Genomic DNA, 19,144 nt, shown 5'->3' on the forward strand with positions numbered 1-19,144 from the left:
CACCAGGTGCTTTGAAAAGCATCTGGTGCTGCATCGCTTGCAGTTGTATAAGTGTTGAAATGTGCATCAGTGCTGAGAAAATGGCAACAGTGCCCTTTTGAACTAAAACACAGAGAAGGTATTTTAGTTCAAAAGTACACCACTGCCATTTTCTGTGCACTGGCATGCATTTCACCACTTATACAACTGCACACGGTGCAGCATGGCATAGTTTGCATCAGCTTGCATGTGAAGCTCAGACTCAGTTCATCTGTATACTCTGAAGCGGCGGATCTCCAGTGCATTGTGGGACAAAAAGGTATGTGCATAAATGCCCATGGATACTTATTGGTTCAGGGGGGTATGAGCTTTAGGATGTGACAGCCTATGTAATGTAGCTGTACTGGCATGGGCTCCATAGAGTGGGAGCCAATACAAGGATAGGCCCTGTGGGCCCAAAACCTGATCTTTGGCCTGATCTTTGGCCTCAAGACAAGAAGTGGCAAGTCTTTTGTTCCAGGGGGCATGTGAATTAATGTTCTCTCTCTGGCTCCCCCTGATATTGCTGTTACAAAAAAAAGTAATTTGCATAAAGTGTTGATTCAATAGCCAGTAATCAGTTAAGCAACTCTAAACAACACTGGGCATGTCTACACCATACACACAAAAAAGTGCTCTTTAGCTAATACGCATTAAAATAGGCTAATGCACATTTTTCTAGTATCTCACAATAGAGGTACTAGTTTTGATGTGCATTACCTAAAGCGCATTAATGAATGTGTAGCTGTACCCATTGTGGTTGAGAAGATTACAGCATGCCTATCTATTGACTGCTGTAGTTCTCAGGGTGCTCTGTAAAGTCAAGTAAGACAGCTAATCTTAACATGATAGCCCTGACATGGCTGAGGCAGCTCTAGGTTCCTGGACCTTCTGGGCCTCTCATCTTAGAACCCCAAATGTTGCTGATGCTCCCAGATAGGTTATTCAAGACAGATCATTTAAGTGGATGTTAGACAACCATTTATATGGGAAGGTTGGGACAAGGATGTTCCTGTCTTGAGCAGGAGCATGGATTATAAGATCTCCTGAGGTCCCTTCCACCCCTATATTTCTATGATGCTATATCCTACCTGGCCAAGTAGACTAGGTTTTCACACTAGCACTATGAAACCCCTGACTGAGCTACTAATTCCCACAAGGTTGAAATTCAACCATTTATAGCCATACAGTGTTGGACTTTGTCATTATGGATTTCCATTTTATTTGGTACTAAAAGGTATTGAATTAATGGCTTAAAATGAAGAGCTGAAAGTTAGGAAATCTCAGTTCTATTTATGCTGCCACCACAGGCATGCTGTGTAGCCTGCAATCAAGTCACTTCTGCTCAGTTATTTGGGGTAGTTTGATTTTAAAAATAAACAAACTGAAGATAGGATATTTGCATTTGGAATAGTTTGGAATTTTATTCTTTTAATATGTGGTCCAGTCTCTTGCTTTCTGCTGTTTTCTGTGGACACATTGATTTTTAGACCAGTGAACAGCCAGAATTTGGGGATCCATTTGGGTTTTATCAGAGTGGATGATAGGCAGTTTCCTTTCAGCAAGATTCTGGCAAAGACACACAAGGGTGCTGTCTGCTTGTTTAACATCTGGCTTATGGGGCACTCTGCTGCTAATTGTTTGGAGAACCCCTAGGTTTAATAGTTGATATCCAGGAGAGAATCAGTACAGAAATGCGAATTCTTTTTAGTCTTCTAATCAAAATTTATTGTAGGTTTTCCTTTTGCCTTTTCCCCCAGCTGGAATTCTCATAACCCCTAATGATGTTTTAGTAACCATCTATTATGTCCTTTTTCTTTTTACTTGAAACAACCATAAAGGAAAAGAACCATCCAAATCCAGATGACTGGATTCAAGAAGTAATGTCAAAGGAGCTTGCACATTAACCTAATAGAATGGTCTCCTGTTGCTACATAAACCACAAGGCAACCCATTTCTGAAGAAGGAGACATTGATGCTCTGTTCTGTTAAAAGGATTGTTCTGTTATTTTTCCATTGCTTCCAAAATATCGGTGCTAATTTAATGGTTGTGTCTCAAGGAGGGGGTCCAGCAAGAGAGCTTTGCTGTAGTTCTGCTTACTGAAGTTACTGGAGTTCTGCTATGCTCTGATTGTCTCTGGTAAAAGAGCTGTTGTATACTTCAGTCAGATGCGGACCTGTGGGTGCATCTACACAGGACACTTACTTGAGATTAGAGCAAATTAGTGTGCAGTGGGCAAGTCTACACAAGACACTTCATTGCATAATAGCAAATGCAGGTAGCAAATTTACTCACGATTAGTTACTGCACAATAACACGTGTAGAAGCCAACTGGAAGGCCCTGTCACTAGAAGGCTGGCCTGAGACTAGCTCCAGGGATTTGGGCTGGGAGCCTCTTCTGCCCCAGCCTCAGGCCCTTACAAGCCTGCAGGTATTTTGAGCCCCAGGGCACACATGCACATCTGAGGCTGCTCCAGGCTCCTGCATCCCCCTGGGCAGGCCACAGGCCAGCTATACCACCCTCCCTGCACCCCAACACTGCAATGCTATGCAGCTGCCAGGCCCATGCCGTCTAGGCCTCCTGAGTGCTGCAGGCTCGTGCCAGGCCTGCTAGCCCCCAGAACCAACTGCAGGCAGCTTCTGATCACCAGGGCTAGCTCCAGCTGTCCTCAGCCTATCCCCAGCAGCCTGCCTGGAGCCTGCAGGTGCAGTGGAGCACTGCCTTGCCATGCAGCTGTCACTCCCACACTGTGCCCCTGCACTGGGTACTGCAGGCAGCTGCCCAGGCCTGGCAGCACAGGAACAGCTGCACAGAGGCCCAGAGAGCTGACCTGGGACCCCCAATGCCATTGTTCTCCCCCATGCCTGTGCCTACACCCATGACCACCACCTGGGGCCCCATTTGGTCCATGGAGGAGACTGGTGACCTTGTGGTACTGTAGAGTGAGGTGGAGATGCAACGCCAGTTCAAGCAGGCTGGGTGCTTAAACAGCCATGTCTATGAGGAGCTGTCAGGCTAGATGCGGGAGCACAAGCACCTCCAGTCAGTGTGGCAGTGCCATATAAAGGTCAAGTCCTTGCAGGCACAGCAGCTCACCATGACCAGCCACAATCATCAGTTGGGGAGTGCCCTCAAGTCCATGCCCTTTATGCGGCAACTCACTGACCACCATCCTCGCATCTTGGGACCCAGGCCCCCACCCTGGCCTGGCACCGAGCAATGATGTGTCAGCAGAGGAGGGCCCTTTGCACCTGGAGCAGCCTGTCCCACTGAGCTCGCCGTCTGCAGCCTCCACCAGCAGCTTGAGGAGTCCGGGCCAGCATCTGCCATGACAGCTCTGCAGCCCCAGCCATGAGGTATGGCTGGCCATGTCACCGTGGGCTGCCAGCAGTGCCAACTCCTCCCTGGGGGGAGGCTCTAGCTGGGTGCCTGCAGGCTGCACCCCTCCATCCAAGGACACTGCTTGGAGCCTCACACTGTCGTTGCAAGCCAGGACCAAGCAAAACTGCCAGCCCCAGCCATATAGTAAGCTTTGTACTGGGGACAGGGCCCTCCCTGCCCTGCCCTGCACCTGCTTCTGCCCCCACTCAGCCTGCCTGAACTCCCCTGGCCCTGGGTTCTCCCCAGCACCCCACCCCCAGCACACAGAGATGTGGGAGACAGTGCAAAACTTTACTGAGCAGGCTGCACCCCCACAGCTAGGTGGGCACGGGTGTTTCACATGCTGAGGAAGGCGTCAATTCCAGCAGTGATGTCCTCCTCAGTTGTGGGGGCCAGGGATGTGTAGTACAGGCAGTGGCAGAGGTTGCAGGGCAGCCCAGGCTTGCCCCTTGTGCTGTCGAAGCTTAGGGTCCCATGCCAGGTGTGCAGGTGTACCTGGGGCACCATGGCAATCAGCAGCAGGACATAGTGGGTTGGGTTGCCTTTGGTCTGCACAAACAGGTCTTTTGTGCAGCACTTGCCAAGCATAAAAGGGGCATGCTCAGGGTGTACCATCAGTGCAGGGGAGGCTGGCCCCAGGGCACCTCCCTGGAGAGGCCCCCTGCAGGGAGGGCAGGGGTACAGGCAGCTCAACATCCCAGTCATCCAGGAGCCCCACACCCCACCGAGCCCAGATGCCATGGGCTCAGCAGCAGTAGAAGAGAACAGTTATCCTGTTCTGGAGTGGGAAAGATGGGGGTGGTAGGGTCTGGAGCCAGCAGCCAGGGGTGGGGGTGGCAGGCTGCCAGCACCCAGCAGCCCATCTGCCCCTGGCACTGCAAGTGGGGATGGGGGGCTTGGCTGACAGCTGCGGTGTTGCTTCTGCTGCCAAGCAGCCTCCACCCAGCTCTCATGAAAGAGCTCCCCCCAGACCTCACAGATGTTTTGCAGTACGCAGGCTGTGACGATGACCTGGGGAGGTTGTCCTCAGCGAAGTAGAGGTGGGCAGTGAGGGTGCACCAGTATCTCTTGAGGCATTGGCAACGTGTAGGGGGTGCACGTGTGTGCATGTATACTCCCTGAGCATGGCAGTGCACCCACTATGAAAAGGCACTGCCAACACCCGCCTCTCCACTACCACTGGTGACCTCTGCAGGCAGCCAGCAATTGCTTTTGGCTGCCACCAACACTGCACTGGCATCTGTGGGTGGTCGCCAACCAGGAGCAATGAGTAGGGGGTGCATGCAGATGCACATGCACCCCCGAGCATGGCAATGCACCCCCTACAGAAATGCCTGTGGGCAGTTGGCACTCGCCACCCCCTTCCCCCCACCACTGACACTGCCAGCACCATCTGCAAGAGCTCCCACTTACCGTGCTCCCACCTCCACCGTGCTCCCACCAGTGCGGTGCCCCACCCAGCCTCTGGGGGCATGTGTTATTCATGTCACTGACCCCGGTCGGCACTTGCCACCCCCCCAGTCCCCACTGCCAACAGTGTCAGTGTCACCTGTAGGAGCTTCCCCATTTACTGCCGCTGTCCTCTCACTGCCACCAGTGCCCCCATGCCCCCCCAGCCACCAGGGACACGCATCATTCACGCCTTGAGGTGGCTGAAGGCGCACTCCACCAGGGCGCAGGTCTGGCCCAGGCATCAGTTAAAGTGGGTCTGGCAGGGGTCCAGCTGGCTGGTGTAAGGGCCGCATGAGCCCTCAGAGGAGCAGGTACACAGACTCCCTGATGTGGAGGGGTGGAACCACCACAGCACCCAGGGGATCTAGGAGGACCGAGATGGCCATGGGCCAGCCAGCGGTTAGCATGGTAGGTCCACCAGGCCAATGTGATGGTCAGCAGAACCCTGGGCCATTGGTTTTTGCTGACAGGGTGGAGCAGCCATGGCACAAGGAGAAAGAGTTGGTGGTGAGAGAGCTGCCGTGTGCTGCCCCTGCACTGTGCACACTGCTCCTGGCCAGGGAAGTGGCAGGCCAGGAAGCAAAGAGCAAGGCTGCCTTTTCAAGAGGGCTACGGTCCACAGGCAGCTGTGGCCAGAGCCTCCAGCTTTCCCTGGTGGTGGCAGTGGACCATGGCAGAGCCCCAGGAAGCGAAAGCAGCTTGCTTCCGCTGGCAGCAAATCTGCTCCTGCTTTCCTGCACATGTAGATGCTTGTTCAGGAGTGTTTACTCATGAGTAAACTGATCCCACATCAAATGCATGTGTGGATGCACCCAGTAAGCATCACTGTCTATATGTGGAGATGCTTACTGCACAGTAATTTGCTCTAATCTCAAGTAAATTTGCTACCTCATGGGTTACTGGTGCCTGTTGAGTTAGGAGGGGGCACATGCCCCCCCCACACACACACACATGCAACAGTCAGCGACTGGGGGGAGTCCCCCAGCCAATCCCACTGCCCAGTGGGGCCCCCCCAGCGGCCAATCACACTGACCAGCGGTGGGTCCTCACAGCCAGTCTCACTCACCAAATCCCACAGCCACTTCTAGCCAGTGCTCATAGAGGGACACTGGTGCTCCCGCCTGCCACCCTGCCTGCTGGCTTAACAGGAAGCGCGGCCTGACAGGGAGTGCACCAGCACTCTCAGGGGGTGCATATGCACCCCCTACACATTGCCACTGCTGTAAATACAAGTAGTAAATTTACTTGGAAGTAATTTTGTGCAGCACGTGTAGACGGCCAACCAGGAACAAATTTGCTCCCAGTCAGCCAGGTAGCAGTGGCGGAAAATTGCTCTTACCCGTGGGAACTGCCTGCTGCTGGGGCATGCTCTGCCACTGGAGCCCAGGTGGGGATGGTGTCCCTCTGCCCTGGCAGCTGGGGCTGGAAACAATCATTTCCCAGCCCCCACTCCACAGTTGTTGAGTGGGGACCAGGAACTACCTGCTGCTAGAGCAGGAGACATTGTCTCCACCTGGGCTTTGATGGCAGAGCCCACCCCAGCTGCAGGCAGCTCCAAGGGGCAGGGAGCAATCTCCCAGCCCCTGCCAGAAGACAGCTGGGCTAGCACTGAAGGAAAACATAGAGCTCCCCCTGGCTGCTGCAGGGGGCCAATGCAGGACTGGTGGGGGTGGGAGCAAACTGCTTTGAGCAGCAAATCTGCTTCCACTTCCCCGCATGTGTAGACACCTGCCTGGGTGTCTACAGGTATAGACACCCCAGAGTATTTGCATAAGTAGATGCATCCTCTCTGTCTATAATGGCATGAGTTTGTTGGTTTTATTTAAGCTGGTTTCTGACTGGTAAACGTTTATAATGAAATGCTCTTGAGGAACTCATAGAGATCATCTGCTTGAGAGGGTGGCCTAATGAAGGTAGTGGAAAATTGTACTCAGTACAACTGAGAAGTCTTCAGACTAGTGAGAATTTGCATATTAAGTTTGTTCTCTCTTGCACTAGTCTCATTCTATTTGTAGAGTTTTCCTCTGTGAACAAAGGCTAGCTGATTGGCTGTTGTGTCTACTTAAAGGACAGCATTATTAGAAATGCAAATTTCTGCTTCATCCTTGGTTCCTTGCTGTTGACAGGCAAACACTGAGGCCAAACTGATTAGTTAACTTTTTTAACTGAGCATAAAATCCCACTCTAACCTCATTGTTACTATTGTGCCTACTGTAAAAGAGAAGTAGCGAAACCAAGAATTTAATAGCAGCCTTCAACTACCTGCAAACAGGTTGTTACAAAGCAGATTGAACTAGACTGCTTTCAGTAGTGGTAGATGACAAACGGAGCAATGGTCTCAAGTTTCAGCAAGGGAAGTTTAGGTTAGATACTAGGAAAAACTATCTCACTAGGAGGGTAGTAAAGCACTGGAACAGGTTCTGCAGAAAGGCTGTGGAATCTCCATCCTCGGAGGTTTTTAAGAGCTGGCTAAATAAAGCCTTGGCTGAGATGCTGTAGTTGGTAGTGGTCCTGCTTTGAGCAGGGGGGTGGACTGGAAGACCTGAGGTCCCTTCCAACCTTAATTTTCTATGATTCTGTGATTCAAAGCTTCCAAAGAAGCTACTTATAACTCCCTGATATAACAGGAATTAGCAAGAAAAAGGAAGGAAAAGTTTCCTATCAAGCAATAATACTTAAACAAGAAACATATATTTAACATATTCCCTTCCGTATGAACTCTGTGGGCTGAGAGCCAAATCCAACTCAGACATGTATTGTTTAGTTAGTTTGTATATTTTTAAATAAAATCTCAGCCAGTGAGTCTTGCACAATGACTCTCAACCCTTTGTACCCATCCATCTAAAAGATGAGCAGAAACTGTAAACATTTTTCTGAGACCCCCTTCCCAATTTGGAGTGGTGGGTAAACTTGAATCCTGGCCTGAGTCATTCTTGCAGTGTTGCCAGACTCTGCAGTTTTATCACAATTTTTGCAGTGTTTGATATCTTTCTTAGACAACCTGCTCCTAGAGTCAATGGTTATATCCGAAATTGAGTTTGCTTATTTTCATGAAAACTTTAAACCTTTGAAATATCATCCCTAAAGATTAATATCAGAAAGCAAATAAGCAGGACTCACAATACACTCATGGTTTTTAAGCCATTATTTTTATTTTTGGGACCAAACTTATAATTCTGAAATACTTGTGTTGACAAGCTGCTTTTATAAAAGGTGAACCCCACTGATGACACTATCTAATCCTAAACCACTGCAGCATGTTCCCATCTTCACTCTCCAGATATTTGATTAGCTGGCTTGTACTTCATAGCCAGGATACTAACCCTCCTGTGGGGCAAGGGTATTACAGAACTCTGGCCTGTGTCAGGTAACTATCCTACAAGTAAAACAAGAAAGAAATTACTTTGTTAAACCCAAATGTCTACAGTGCCCAAAGCTACAAACTTAGGGGGTACTCAAGGCAGGGAGAGGGCCCTCTTGGCCTCTCTTCTCCACCATTTCTCTTGCCTGGAGTATCTCACTGGCTTCGGGTCTGCATGCTGCAATATTGGATAATCTGCATTGACATCACATCTGTTAAGTGGCACAGGCCACTCTGGATCATGCTGAGGTCAATGGGATACCATCTACTGATTCCAGTGGCAGCAGAAGCCAACCATGTGTGACTGTGGAGCCACTGATGAGAAATGTCTGATGCAACTTTTGGTACAAAAATCAATTTTAAAAAAAAACATCTCCTGCCTTCACAATGGGCTCAGTTGTTTTGGATCCCCTCCCCCACCCACGGATGGTGCATGTTTTTCAGCTTCCATCTGGTACTATTTCATCTCCAGAAACATGTTATAATAAACTTTGCTTTATTTCAGTATGTGGGAAGGGTGTTATTTAAAAAAAGAATTAACAAACCTCCTTTATAAAGTGGCTGTAACCCTCATGTAATGACCTTTGGTCAGCTGAGCTTTGGATCTCATTCCTGCTCTCAGTGGATCAATGTCTTTGTCCTAGGTACCACCAGTTGTGTGGGCAGCCTCCAAGGAAATGTGATAAATAAAGGGCAAAGCGTTCATCTTCAGAGTTAGCCCCTCCGCAGCACATTGGCAGGACAGTGCAGGGAAGCAGCTGTTACACATACCAGTTTGGTACTTTCATGTATGTTAACATTGAGATAGCGGGGAAAAAGCAGCCATTGTCCCTCCTGTCCCCTGTCCTAGACGCGCTGCTGTTGGCATTCTTATGGCAAAAGGAATATCATTTGCAGAGTATCTCCTGCATCTGAGCTGAGAAAAGAGAGGGGCAATGAAAATGGGCATCTGATCTTAGCAAGAATCTGCTGAGACGTGGAAAGTGAGCAAGTGCATACTAGCCACTGTGTAGGAGTAAAATGCACTGAGAGAACGTTGCTAGCATAAATTGAAGGCCCATCTTCCCTTGAGAGCCATTCGAACCTCTCTGAAAGCTGTGAGAAGAACAGCCAGTAAACATAGCACTTTGGAATGGCAGAAAAATAGCCTCATTTGTGCCTGGATCAATCTTTTGTCAACCTTAACTGGATAGCTGCTGGCTTTAGTACCTCCACTGTCACCCAGAGACATCTCATGGGGAACAAAACCCCTGTGAGCACCTACCCTGTCAACTCTGGCCCAATCGCAGGGATGGTAGAGGGAGTGTAGTATGAGACTCAGCAGCATTCAGACAGTTTTGCATCTCCCCAAGGAGCAAACAGTTGAGGTTTTGTGAATTATGATGTGTGGAAATATAGGATTTTCTTTTTGCTATTTCTTTGCTAGGTACAAAAGCTGATGGCAGGTCCCCTTGTGTTTGGGGAGAGGACACCAAAAGCAGAAGCTTGCATTGCCTGTATATATCCTTGGCTCTTTATCATTTTGGCTCCATTGCCTCTTGTCATTAATTCTTTCCCTTTTTTCACTCTACCTTCACGCTTTCACTCATTTTGACCTCCCTGTTTCATTCTGTCTATTCCTTTGAATTTGCAGGTTTACTTCAACAAGTGGTACGCTCTTCCCCTGTCTTAGAGAGCACTGGAGTCAGACCCCTTTTGCCTCTCTTCAGGTTCTATCGTGATGCTTCATGCTCCAGGACACCTGTATGTAAGTAGCTCAAGGCACCAGTGCCAGTACAGACATCAGCCTTGTGACAGCTGCAGCCTTGGCAACCAGCAGAGGGCACCAGTCCCGATGCCAGGTAAGAGAACTCAGGTAACCTTTGATTCTGAGCTCTGAGCCCTTCCCCTTTGAAATAGCTTTTCAAGTCTGTGATTGAATTAGCTTATGATTTGTCAAGACTGAGGCAGAACAGATTTGCAGGTGTCATTCATCGTTCATCCCCTACATTCAGAGAAAATTAAGGACAGTGTAACCTGCATGGCTTTTGTCCTCCCAACCTGGGATTTGAAGGTTCTTTGTGGTGGAGACTCTTAAATGAAGATGTTGGCCCAAGAACTGGTTGAATGTGACCTCTGTTGCAGTTGAATATTGGCATGTACAGGTGGTTTCTCTCCAATTCAGTTCCTTCATGCTACCTTCTGAATGTTTTTGTGAGCTCTAGTATTTCATCTTTAGGGCTGTGCCACAGATCCTTAGCAACCTTGAAGCACAGACAATCAGGATGTGAGCTGGTGAACCCAGAAGGAGACAGGACATCTGGGTAGTGGAGTAGGGTAGAAGTGGATCAGCAGAGGGGAAGGTGGCCTTGCTTAGCCCAGGGCTACTTGATTCATATGGCCAACTTAGGGTGTTATTTTCTCATGTTCTAGCTGAAGCTGCTTTAATTCGATTCCAGCTTTGTGGGCATGCAATAACACATTTACTTTTCTCCCCTTCTTCCTGTGAGAGTGTGACCCTCTGCCACCATACAGCAGGTGCCAAGGCTCACTCACTTGCTTCCAGATGCTTCCACTTCAGAGCTTGCAACTTGCCCCACTTTGGAATAAGGGCTGCCTCCCGCCAGCTGTAAATGGATTCTACGGAAGGGTCCATCTCTCTTTGGAGAACAAGGCACTTTGGGAGGAGTTCTACACTCTTGGCACTGAAATGATCATCACCAAATCTGGCAGGTGAGAACAAACCTGTATCACCAGACATGAGTGTTGCACAGATTTTTTTGTCCTCTCCATGTTCACCTTACCTTGGGCTGTGTCCCTTTGGATTCCATCAGCTGTGCCACTCTGCAGCTGTTTTTTTTACCTGCCTCTTAGTGGCTCTCCCTGTCTAGCCAGTTTAGTGTTGTGTCTGCCATTGCTGCTCAAGCTGATGCGACCAGTGTGCTGAGTCCCCCAAAGCGATGCTGAGTTCTGAGTCTAAGCATGCTACCTGCACGCAACCCAAGCTGAGATGTGCACTTGAGTATTTGGTCCTTTGTGGGCAATAGTCCAACAATATTTACTGAGGAAAAATTCCATGCCATACAGCCTACTAAGAGCAGTGACACCATAGCCATGGGAGAGCACACAGGATGAAATATCCCATGTACTGCAGCTTTTTTAATATGATACCTGTAATTCAGTAATACAACCTCATTGCACTTTTTCAAAGGAGTGGCTCAGACTCCTTCCTTTTAAATTGTTCTATAGATATATACCCCAGGGTTGATCCCCAGATCCTGAATAAAAGGATTCAATGTATTCTCTGGCCAGGATCTTCAGTTTTTATTACATATAGCACAATGACACTCCCCAAAGAATGGTACTGTGACCCCTTTGGATGAATTCTGTAATGTGTAATCAATCATAAAATTAAATCTCTTTCTTTTAACCCTTCCTTTCCTCCTCTGCAGACGTATGTTCCCACCCTGCAAAATGATAGCGTCAGGCCTGGATCCTCATTCTGTCTACCTGATGCTGATGGATATAGTGCCTTCAGACAATGCACGATATAAGTGGGACTGTGGCCACTGGGAGGTGGTTGGAAAAGCTGATCCCCACTTCCCCAGCCACTTCTACCTCCATCCAGAGTCCCCTGCTCCTGGCAGTCACTGGATGAAAGAACCTATCTCGTTCCAGAGACTCAAGATCACCAACAATACCCTGGAGCAGTGTGAACATGTAAGAAAAGCTTGACCATTTCACCACACTCAGTTTAGAATAGAAGTGTGGTGCTGCAAAGTACTAGTCCATAGGTAGCCTTGGCCATTGCACATAACTGTTCTAGGATGGAGCCTAATACCGTTCTGTTGATCTTACACGATAGGGAGAGTACTGTTATCCCCTTTTCATAACCATAACTGATATCGATATTAACGTGAATTATGCTTCACTTGGAAATAAAAGTGGGAAAGGTCTGTTAGAGCCTCTGACTCAGCTCCTTTCAAGACATTAACCATCATCCCTTTCTTTGGAAAGCAGCCCCTCTTAAACCTGATAGGGTCCTGTATTTCACTTAGCACATGAACAGTTATTTGAAAGTGGTGGGGTGTGGCTGCACCGTGCTACTCTATCTGCAATGTTTCCAGGTTGCTCTTCTGAGACCATGGAGTCCTGCTGGCAGTGATAGGAGAAAGAGACAATGAAGTTATTAGATATTCCTGACTATTATTTCTCTTTGTCTTTAGATTATGTTGCACTCGATGCACAAATACCAGCCACGGTTCCATGTGGTACTGACCAGCCACCACACATTCACCCTGCCCTGGAATGCTGTGACTACGTTTGTGTTCCCAGAAACAACTTTTATGGCTGTGACAGCTTATCAAAATTCCAAGGTGACTTTTCCTTCCATCCTCTTCCAGCTCCTTGTTCCTTGACTTGGCACAAGCCAAAGAAACAAAGCAGGAGTCACTGAAGAGTAAATAAACCTTCGCTCAAAGCAGAATGAGCATTAGCCCTATGAGCTAATGTGTGATGAATATGATGGGTAATGGTTCAGGTATCAAAGCTATTAAAATATTGGGTGCTTATGGACCTGGAAAAAAACAAAACTGCACTTTACTTTCAGCCTAGCATGCTCCCACGCCAAGCACAGCACATGCCCAGAAGAGGACTTGTGTCAGTTTGAGCTGGTTCACCCAGCATCTGTATAGCTCATGTGTTTCAGCGGGGCTTTTTGACATTTCTGTCTAATAGGTGATTCAATCACCTATTGGATAAAAGCACCAAAAAGCCCTGCTGAAGTGCACAACCTGTATAGACTCTGGGTAGCCAGGTCAAACCGATGTGATTCCTCTTCTGGTAAAGCACTGTTTTGTCTTTTTAACATGTCTGTCAGCACTCACGTAGATGAGGGGACTTAGTAGAGACCTAGAGTCAAATCCTTGCCAAATTATAAGTGAAAATGTTTAAGTCTGATGATGTAACTGTCCACATCATTTGTCCACATCACAAAGAATCCTTTGTAATTTTACCATGGCTTTGTCTGAAGAGAAACCCAGTGCTGGAATAGCTAAAGGTGTTTTGATTTCAGAAATGAGATTTAATAACTTTAGTAAGTTGTGATATATAAAGGGTTACACTAGAACTAATAGTCCGTTCTGACCTTCCACTGTAAATTTCAGCCAACCATCTATTATATACCAATTTCAACAATGTATGTTAAACTAAAACATTTCAGTCCACAGGAGGCTAAAATTGTGTCTCCCAGCTAGAGATCAGAAGTACCAAGGATGCAGTGGCAAGAAAATTAGATGATATCTTTATTTATTCAATGTATATGTGGCCCTTCCTGATAAGGGTTTGGGGTGCCTTATAACTTAAAAAACAAGTGAATAAGAGAACAAAACAAGATGCTCAGGTTATCATAGTAAAATATCCATGCTCCATCCTGCACAGAAAACCCTGGGTTTTTATCAATCTGACCTGAGGAAAAAGTCCTGGTCAGCCCTAGATCATCTGGTAATCACCTGATAATTAGACCTGAGCACGAGAACAAGGCTAACCAGGCAGGCATCTGAAAGACTCTCTGTACTATCACACAGTGCTCGTGCACTGGTATATGGGCAATGCTGTGCTTGGGAGGCAATATAGCATGGTTGACTCTAGCAGGCATCCTCAACCCTTCGTTTTCAGGACTACCAATTTGATTCTGAATATGAAAAAGAATGTGATGACGTGATTCCTCTTTGCTTTCTCCTGTGTAACTGTGGTGACAAAAATGAGAAAACCAAAGAAGCTCTTAAGTGCATTTTTTCTATTTTAAGGTCAAGTGCATTTTTTCTATTTTCTAAGAACCAGCACATTTAAGTACTAGCTTTGGGATGTAGTCTGCTCCTGGACTCTTGCCCACAAGGACAGCAGTTGCCCTGGTTTTACCATTTTCTGTTTCCAGATTTCCAGAGGGATTTTCTTCTTAGAAGTTTCTTGTCCCATTTGCTCTTCAAATAAACTCCATTTTTAAATGGACATGTGAGACTAGCCATTGCACCAAAATATTGGAGAGTATCAGCATAACTAAATATTCTTCTCTCATTCCTCTTCCTCATTCTTTCCCCTTCTTTTCTCTTCCTTTTCATGTTTTGTTATCTCTCACTCTCCTTTTCCTCTTTTCCTCTTTCTTCTTTCCTTTTTTCTTAAACCCTTTTGCTTATTTGCTGCTGCTGCTTTGTGTCTCCATCCTCAGATGTCTTCTATCCATTTTTCTCTCTCTTTTTTATTTCCCCCTCCCAGATTACCCAGATGAAGATTGATAATAATCCATTTGCAAAAGGCTTTAGAGAGAATGGGCTCAGCTATAAGAAAAATCGGTAAGCTGTTTCTTCAAGCAATTCCTGCTATGCCAAGCTGCCTAGATCTTTTCCACACAACACATTAGAGAGAAATCCCTCACATTTTATTCTCACTGGTGCAGTTTTATCATTAGCACCCTTTCTATGTTAGAGCTCCTGTGATTGCCTCTGTTGGGTTGATGGTCCTTTACCATTAATAGCAAACCATAGGCAATCCCAAAAAGACTCGTGTGTCTGAATTTGAAATGACATTTATTTTTCCAAGACTGGTTTAGTTTAACTTTTGGATTCATGGAATCCTGATGATGTGCACCTGACTAAGAGACATAAATGCTGCAGCTCAGACATGGCTTGTCCGAACTGTCTTTTAAAAGGAGCATGGGAAACACAGTTAGAAAGTGCCACTTAAAATGAGTCCTGATGTGATGTTACATGGATAGAGCCAAACTTTTTAGAACTATGATTAAAATCTCTAAAGAATGTTTATAAATATGGTAGTGCCATTCCTTGTTATTCAAGCAAACCTTGGTAGACACTAGTTGTGTTGAAATATCAATTATACATTGCTGTATCAAGATAATTTCACTTTCCCCTTTAGTTTTGTTGTCTGTTTCTTCCTTCCCATGGGCTGTTGCCAGCTTTGTTGTCTCATCTGCCTTGATTATAAACTCTTGGACAGGGATGAAAATCACCAGGCAGACCAACTGCACTAAATGCAGAGCAGTAGCTCCCCCTGTTTGGAAATATTGGGGTTTTTAAACTTGATTTTGGGGATCCTAGCCTAAATCAAGCGTGGGTGCAGAATAAACAAAAAGCTTACAAGGAAGCTTTAACCAGCTAATCTATTCTTTGTATTTATTACATAGGGGGGAGAAGCAGTATGCATGGGGGTGGGTTGGAGGTGCAGGTATTCTGGGAGTTGTGGGTGTAAGTACAAGGGTGGAGGCATTATATATTTGTGTGAACACCTGTAAATGGACATGTGTAAACAGATGTTTCTGTACTGTGTTAGGCTGAATTTGTTTTTTTTCATTGTAGAAGGAAAAATGTCAGAGGCACTGAGGTAGTAAAGCAAGCAAGTGTGGAGGAGACATGCTGTGAGCTCCCCACTGGTAAGTGTGAAGCAGACCATTTGTTCCTTGCATGCCCAAAGCCTTCCCAGAGTTCACTAGAACTGGATCTTCCTATGTTCAGAGCAGAACTTTTACTATAACAAACCAGTAACCTCAGGAGTGATAATTCAGAGGAACTCCTATCCCAAATATGACTTCCATCACTTCCTAAATTCCCACTTAGAAACTGAATGCAAAATTTGAGCATCGTCATTGATTGTGCTTCACAGTCATTTGTTCACCTCAAAGCCACATGCCACCCAGTGATTTCCCAAGGAACTGCAACTTATTTATTCATTGACACCACCATGCACCTAAACAACCCAAAAACATTTGTCCACTCTAGGAGGGCTAATTTTTAATTTTTTTTAAAATGCATCTACCCAATATGATGCCATGCTTTTATACTCACAGCAGGGAATGTTTTGAGGTTAAATTTGCCTTTAATCACTAAGGATGTAATAAAAACACGAAAAGTTCTTTGAGCTCCAGAGTGTTAACCAAAGAGAAATTTACTCTGGAGTTTACAAATGTGAGCTGAAGAGACAAACTGGGCAATAAAATGCACAACCAGGGACCAAACTGGCTTAAATGTTGGTCTGTAGCTGCCCATCAGGAGTTGAAACTTGGAGAAAACAAGCTATTCAGCACCTTCAGAGTCATAAGATCCTGGTCATAAACATTTCACAGTATACTGGGGGGTGGCAGGGAGGAGCCTCAGGCCTGTGATTCCTTGCTGAAGCTTGTCCCCGGGCCCATGATTACAACAAAGGACAAGGATGTGGAACTTGCTAACTTGAAAAAAATCGAGGAATTTGAGATAAACCAGCAGCTGCATGAAAGAGACAGAGTAGTAAGTGTATGCAAATGTGTGTAAATCCATAGGCTATAGGGTCCACCACTAGGCCCCTGGAATCCATGACACCAGACAGGTGTTTTTCCATGCCTGACAATCCTGTCTAAATTGTTTGTTATTGACACAGATCTCATTATTGCTACCAGGTGCTGATCAAGTTGGGTGGGAGAAAATACAGCTCTGAAACGATCCATAAAACTGAACATTGTTTTTGCTCCTTCTCGCTGTGGTCAACCATTTCGACTAGTGCTTCCTGCTTATGATGAATGTAACTTATGGGTCTTTGTTACTGGCTTCAGGCTCCCTATAGAGCATATGTATCCCATCATAGATTTCTGAACATGGACCTTGTAAATCTAGTTCTGAATTTAGTTTCTTCTTTTCATATGTCCTGTAACTCAGTCTATCAGCTCATATTCTTTCTGCAAGTTATAGATATATGTTCTGGCTCTCAGAATTCAGCTTCTTTCTTCCTGCAGGATGCATAGTTTTTTGTGGGTATCTAATTCTGGCTCCCTTTCTAAAACAGTATACGTATACCATGGCTGTGTAGTGTTTTACATGCATTAGGCCTACATATACATCACATTTCAATAGAAAAAAATAAGGTAAATATATTAATACAGAAATAGGGATGAATTAATGTAAAATTAATATAATCAAGGAAGTAAGACCAGAATTTTTTTTGAAAATTATATTTAAATTCTTCCATTTCTATCATATGTCACACTTAACGTAACCAGGCTGCACTAGAGGATGGCAGGATGCATTTCCTAGCCAGAACTTTCCGACCAGTTTTAGCTTTTGTTTATCATATTCTGGCTTTCATTTCCTTGTCCCGAGTATTACATCTTGTAGCTGAAACTTAATACCTGTTTTACTAATAATGATCCTAGTTATTCTCTGAAAGATGGAATTTTGTAGCAAATCTGTAAAATACGTTGAAAGATGAGAGCTATGGGAAAGAGTACAGTTTATAAAAAACTTTGGATCTGAGCAGTTAAATATTTAAGCAAGTTCATTAACTCTTTGTAAGTTGTGCCACAGACTCCTTTACTGTTAATTTTATATTATGACAGTAAAACCTTATTGCACTATAGTATAGTATTATATTGAATCAGTCTTACAATGTGACTGTATCCCACTTATTTAATAAGTAAAACTAATTTTCAAACTGATAAATTGATCAAGGTCTGTCTTATAACATGGCCATTTGATAAGTGAATCTTCTAATACTTGCAAAGATTAATCATGGTATATTTGCAGAACCAAGAGTAAAGTTCTGTTTTATCTGAGCCCTAAGTCAAAGGAGTTTTGACATATGGGTCTGGGCCTGGCCCTTCCTGGTTTCAGGAAGAGATTGGTAAACCTGAGAGCATGTTTATTTTGCAGAATCTTGTCAGTCACATTTTTGTGCAGTAAAATCGCACCAGGGCTTATTCTAATCTTGGTCCCCGTTTAGTTGGACCTACAATGTTTAAGGTTCCACCCTGTGCAGTTTCTGCCTTTGTACTGCTATGTCTATGTATTAAATATACAGTGTTTTGTTGCCACCTTCACCCTGTAAAATGTATATTTTCTGTCTCTGGCAATCATTCAATTCTTCCTTTGTTGTTGACTTCGCCTTACATAATGCTCAGGTGCACTAATGATAGGGGCTTCCCAGGAAGCCCACAGGAGGGAAGGCATTGTACTGTATTATGCTTTGTGGCTCCTTTCCTCCTCTTGGTTGTGTTGTGAAGCTGTTTTTGCTGTCCTGTCCCCTGCAAGCTGTAAAGCATTTTCTAAAGGTGTTTTTGTGGATTTGAATGGGACAGAGTGCTGAGCAGTGTCTGTGAAACACAATGGACTGACAGGAAAACAGTGCACCTAACATCAGGAGTCTGAGAACTTGAAAGAGCACAAGGCCTCAAGATTTTTACTCTAGCCTGAACTCAGCCTGTAGTGCTAAGTGGCTGTTAAGTATTTCCCTTCTTGTCTCAGTGCTAAACAGTCAGTTGGGAGAAGTGGGTGCAGATTACAGAGGGGAGATGGGAGGGGGATATGAGAAAGAGAAGAGGGAAGCAGCTTAATTTCTCCAATTCACAAGCATATTCCTTTGACCAGATACCACAATCCACAAACCTTCCAGAAGTGATGCCTCAGTTACTATTGTAATATGTTGTTTTGCATTTACGTTTGCTTTTACCCCAGAGGTTCCCACAGTTCTTGCAAGCTACATACAGCATCACTGAAATGCAGCCACCTCTGAGGTGGTAACAGGAGCATGACCAGTGTACCTCACACTGCACCACGATTCAGGAGTCCTGTTGTGAATTAACATGGAGATGCTACCAACAGGCCCCCTCTAACCAACATATTAAACAGTTTCAAGTATTTGTGTTATTCCAAATGTGATTTTTCTTTTTTGTGAATACACAGAAGACTTCAGGGCTAATACAATTCGAGACTCAGCATGCAGCTTTCAGCCCTGCAAACCTCTGGCTGGTACTGACCTTTCACATCTGAACAACTGACAGCTGAATTCCCAAGAAAGAGCACTCAAAACTTGTCATTTAAAAAGTGCAGTGTGTCATCATCAAAGGAAAGCAGTGCATCACCTGAGCTACATTAAGTAGCTACTAAGAACCCACTCCTTATATTACAGCACA

The 19,144-nt window shown here is 45.6% G+C and overlaps 1 protein-coding gene across 1 annotated transcript; it reads left to right on the forward strand.

The window, feature by feature from the left end:
- The first annotated feature begins 7,396 nt into the window (after positions 1–7,396).
- Positions 7,397–18,052, forward strand: LOC109312823 (T-box transcription factor TBX6-like). The gene is made up of 7 exons (XM_019539133.1): positions 7,397–10,055; positions 10,704–10,926; positions 11,646–11,913; positions 12,420–12,569; positions 14,467–14,543; positions 15,564–15,637; positions 16,640–18,052. The coding sequence occupies exons 1-7, from the start codon at positions 9,935–9,937 to the stop codon at positions 16,675–16,677; spliced, it is 951 nt and encodes a 316-aa protein (XP_019394678.1). The 5' UTR covers positions 7,397–9,934; the 3' UTR covers positions 16,678–18,052.
- The last annotated feature ends 1,092 nt before the right edge of the window (positions 18,053–19,144 follow it).

The sequence above is a fragment of the Crocodylus porosus genome, unplaced genomic scaffold (genome assembly GCF_001723895.1).
Source record: "Crocodylus porosus isolate Cpor-Errol unplaced genomic scaffold, CroPor_comp1, whole genome shotgun sequence".
NCBI lineage: Eukaryota > Metazoa > Chordata > Crocodylia > Crocodylidae > Crocodylus > Crocodylus porosus.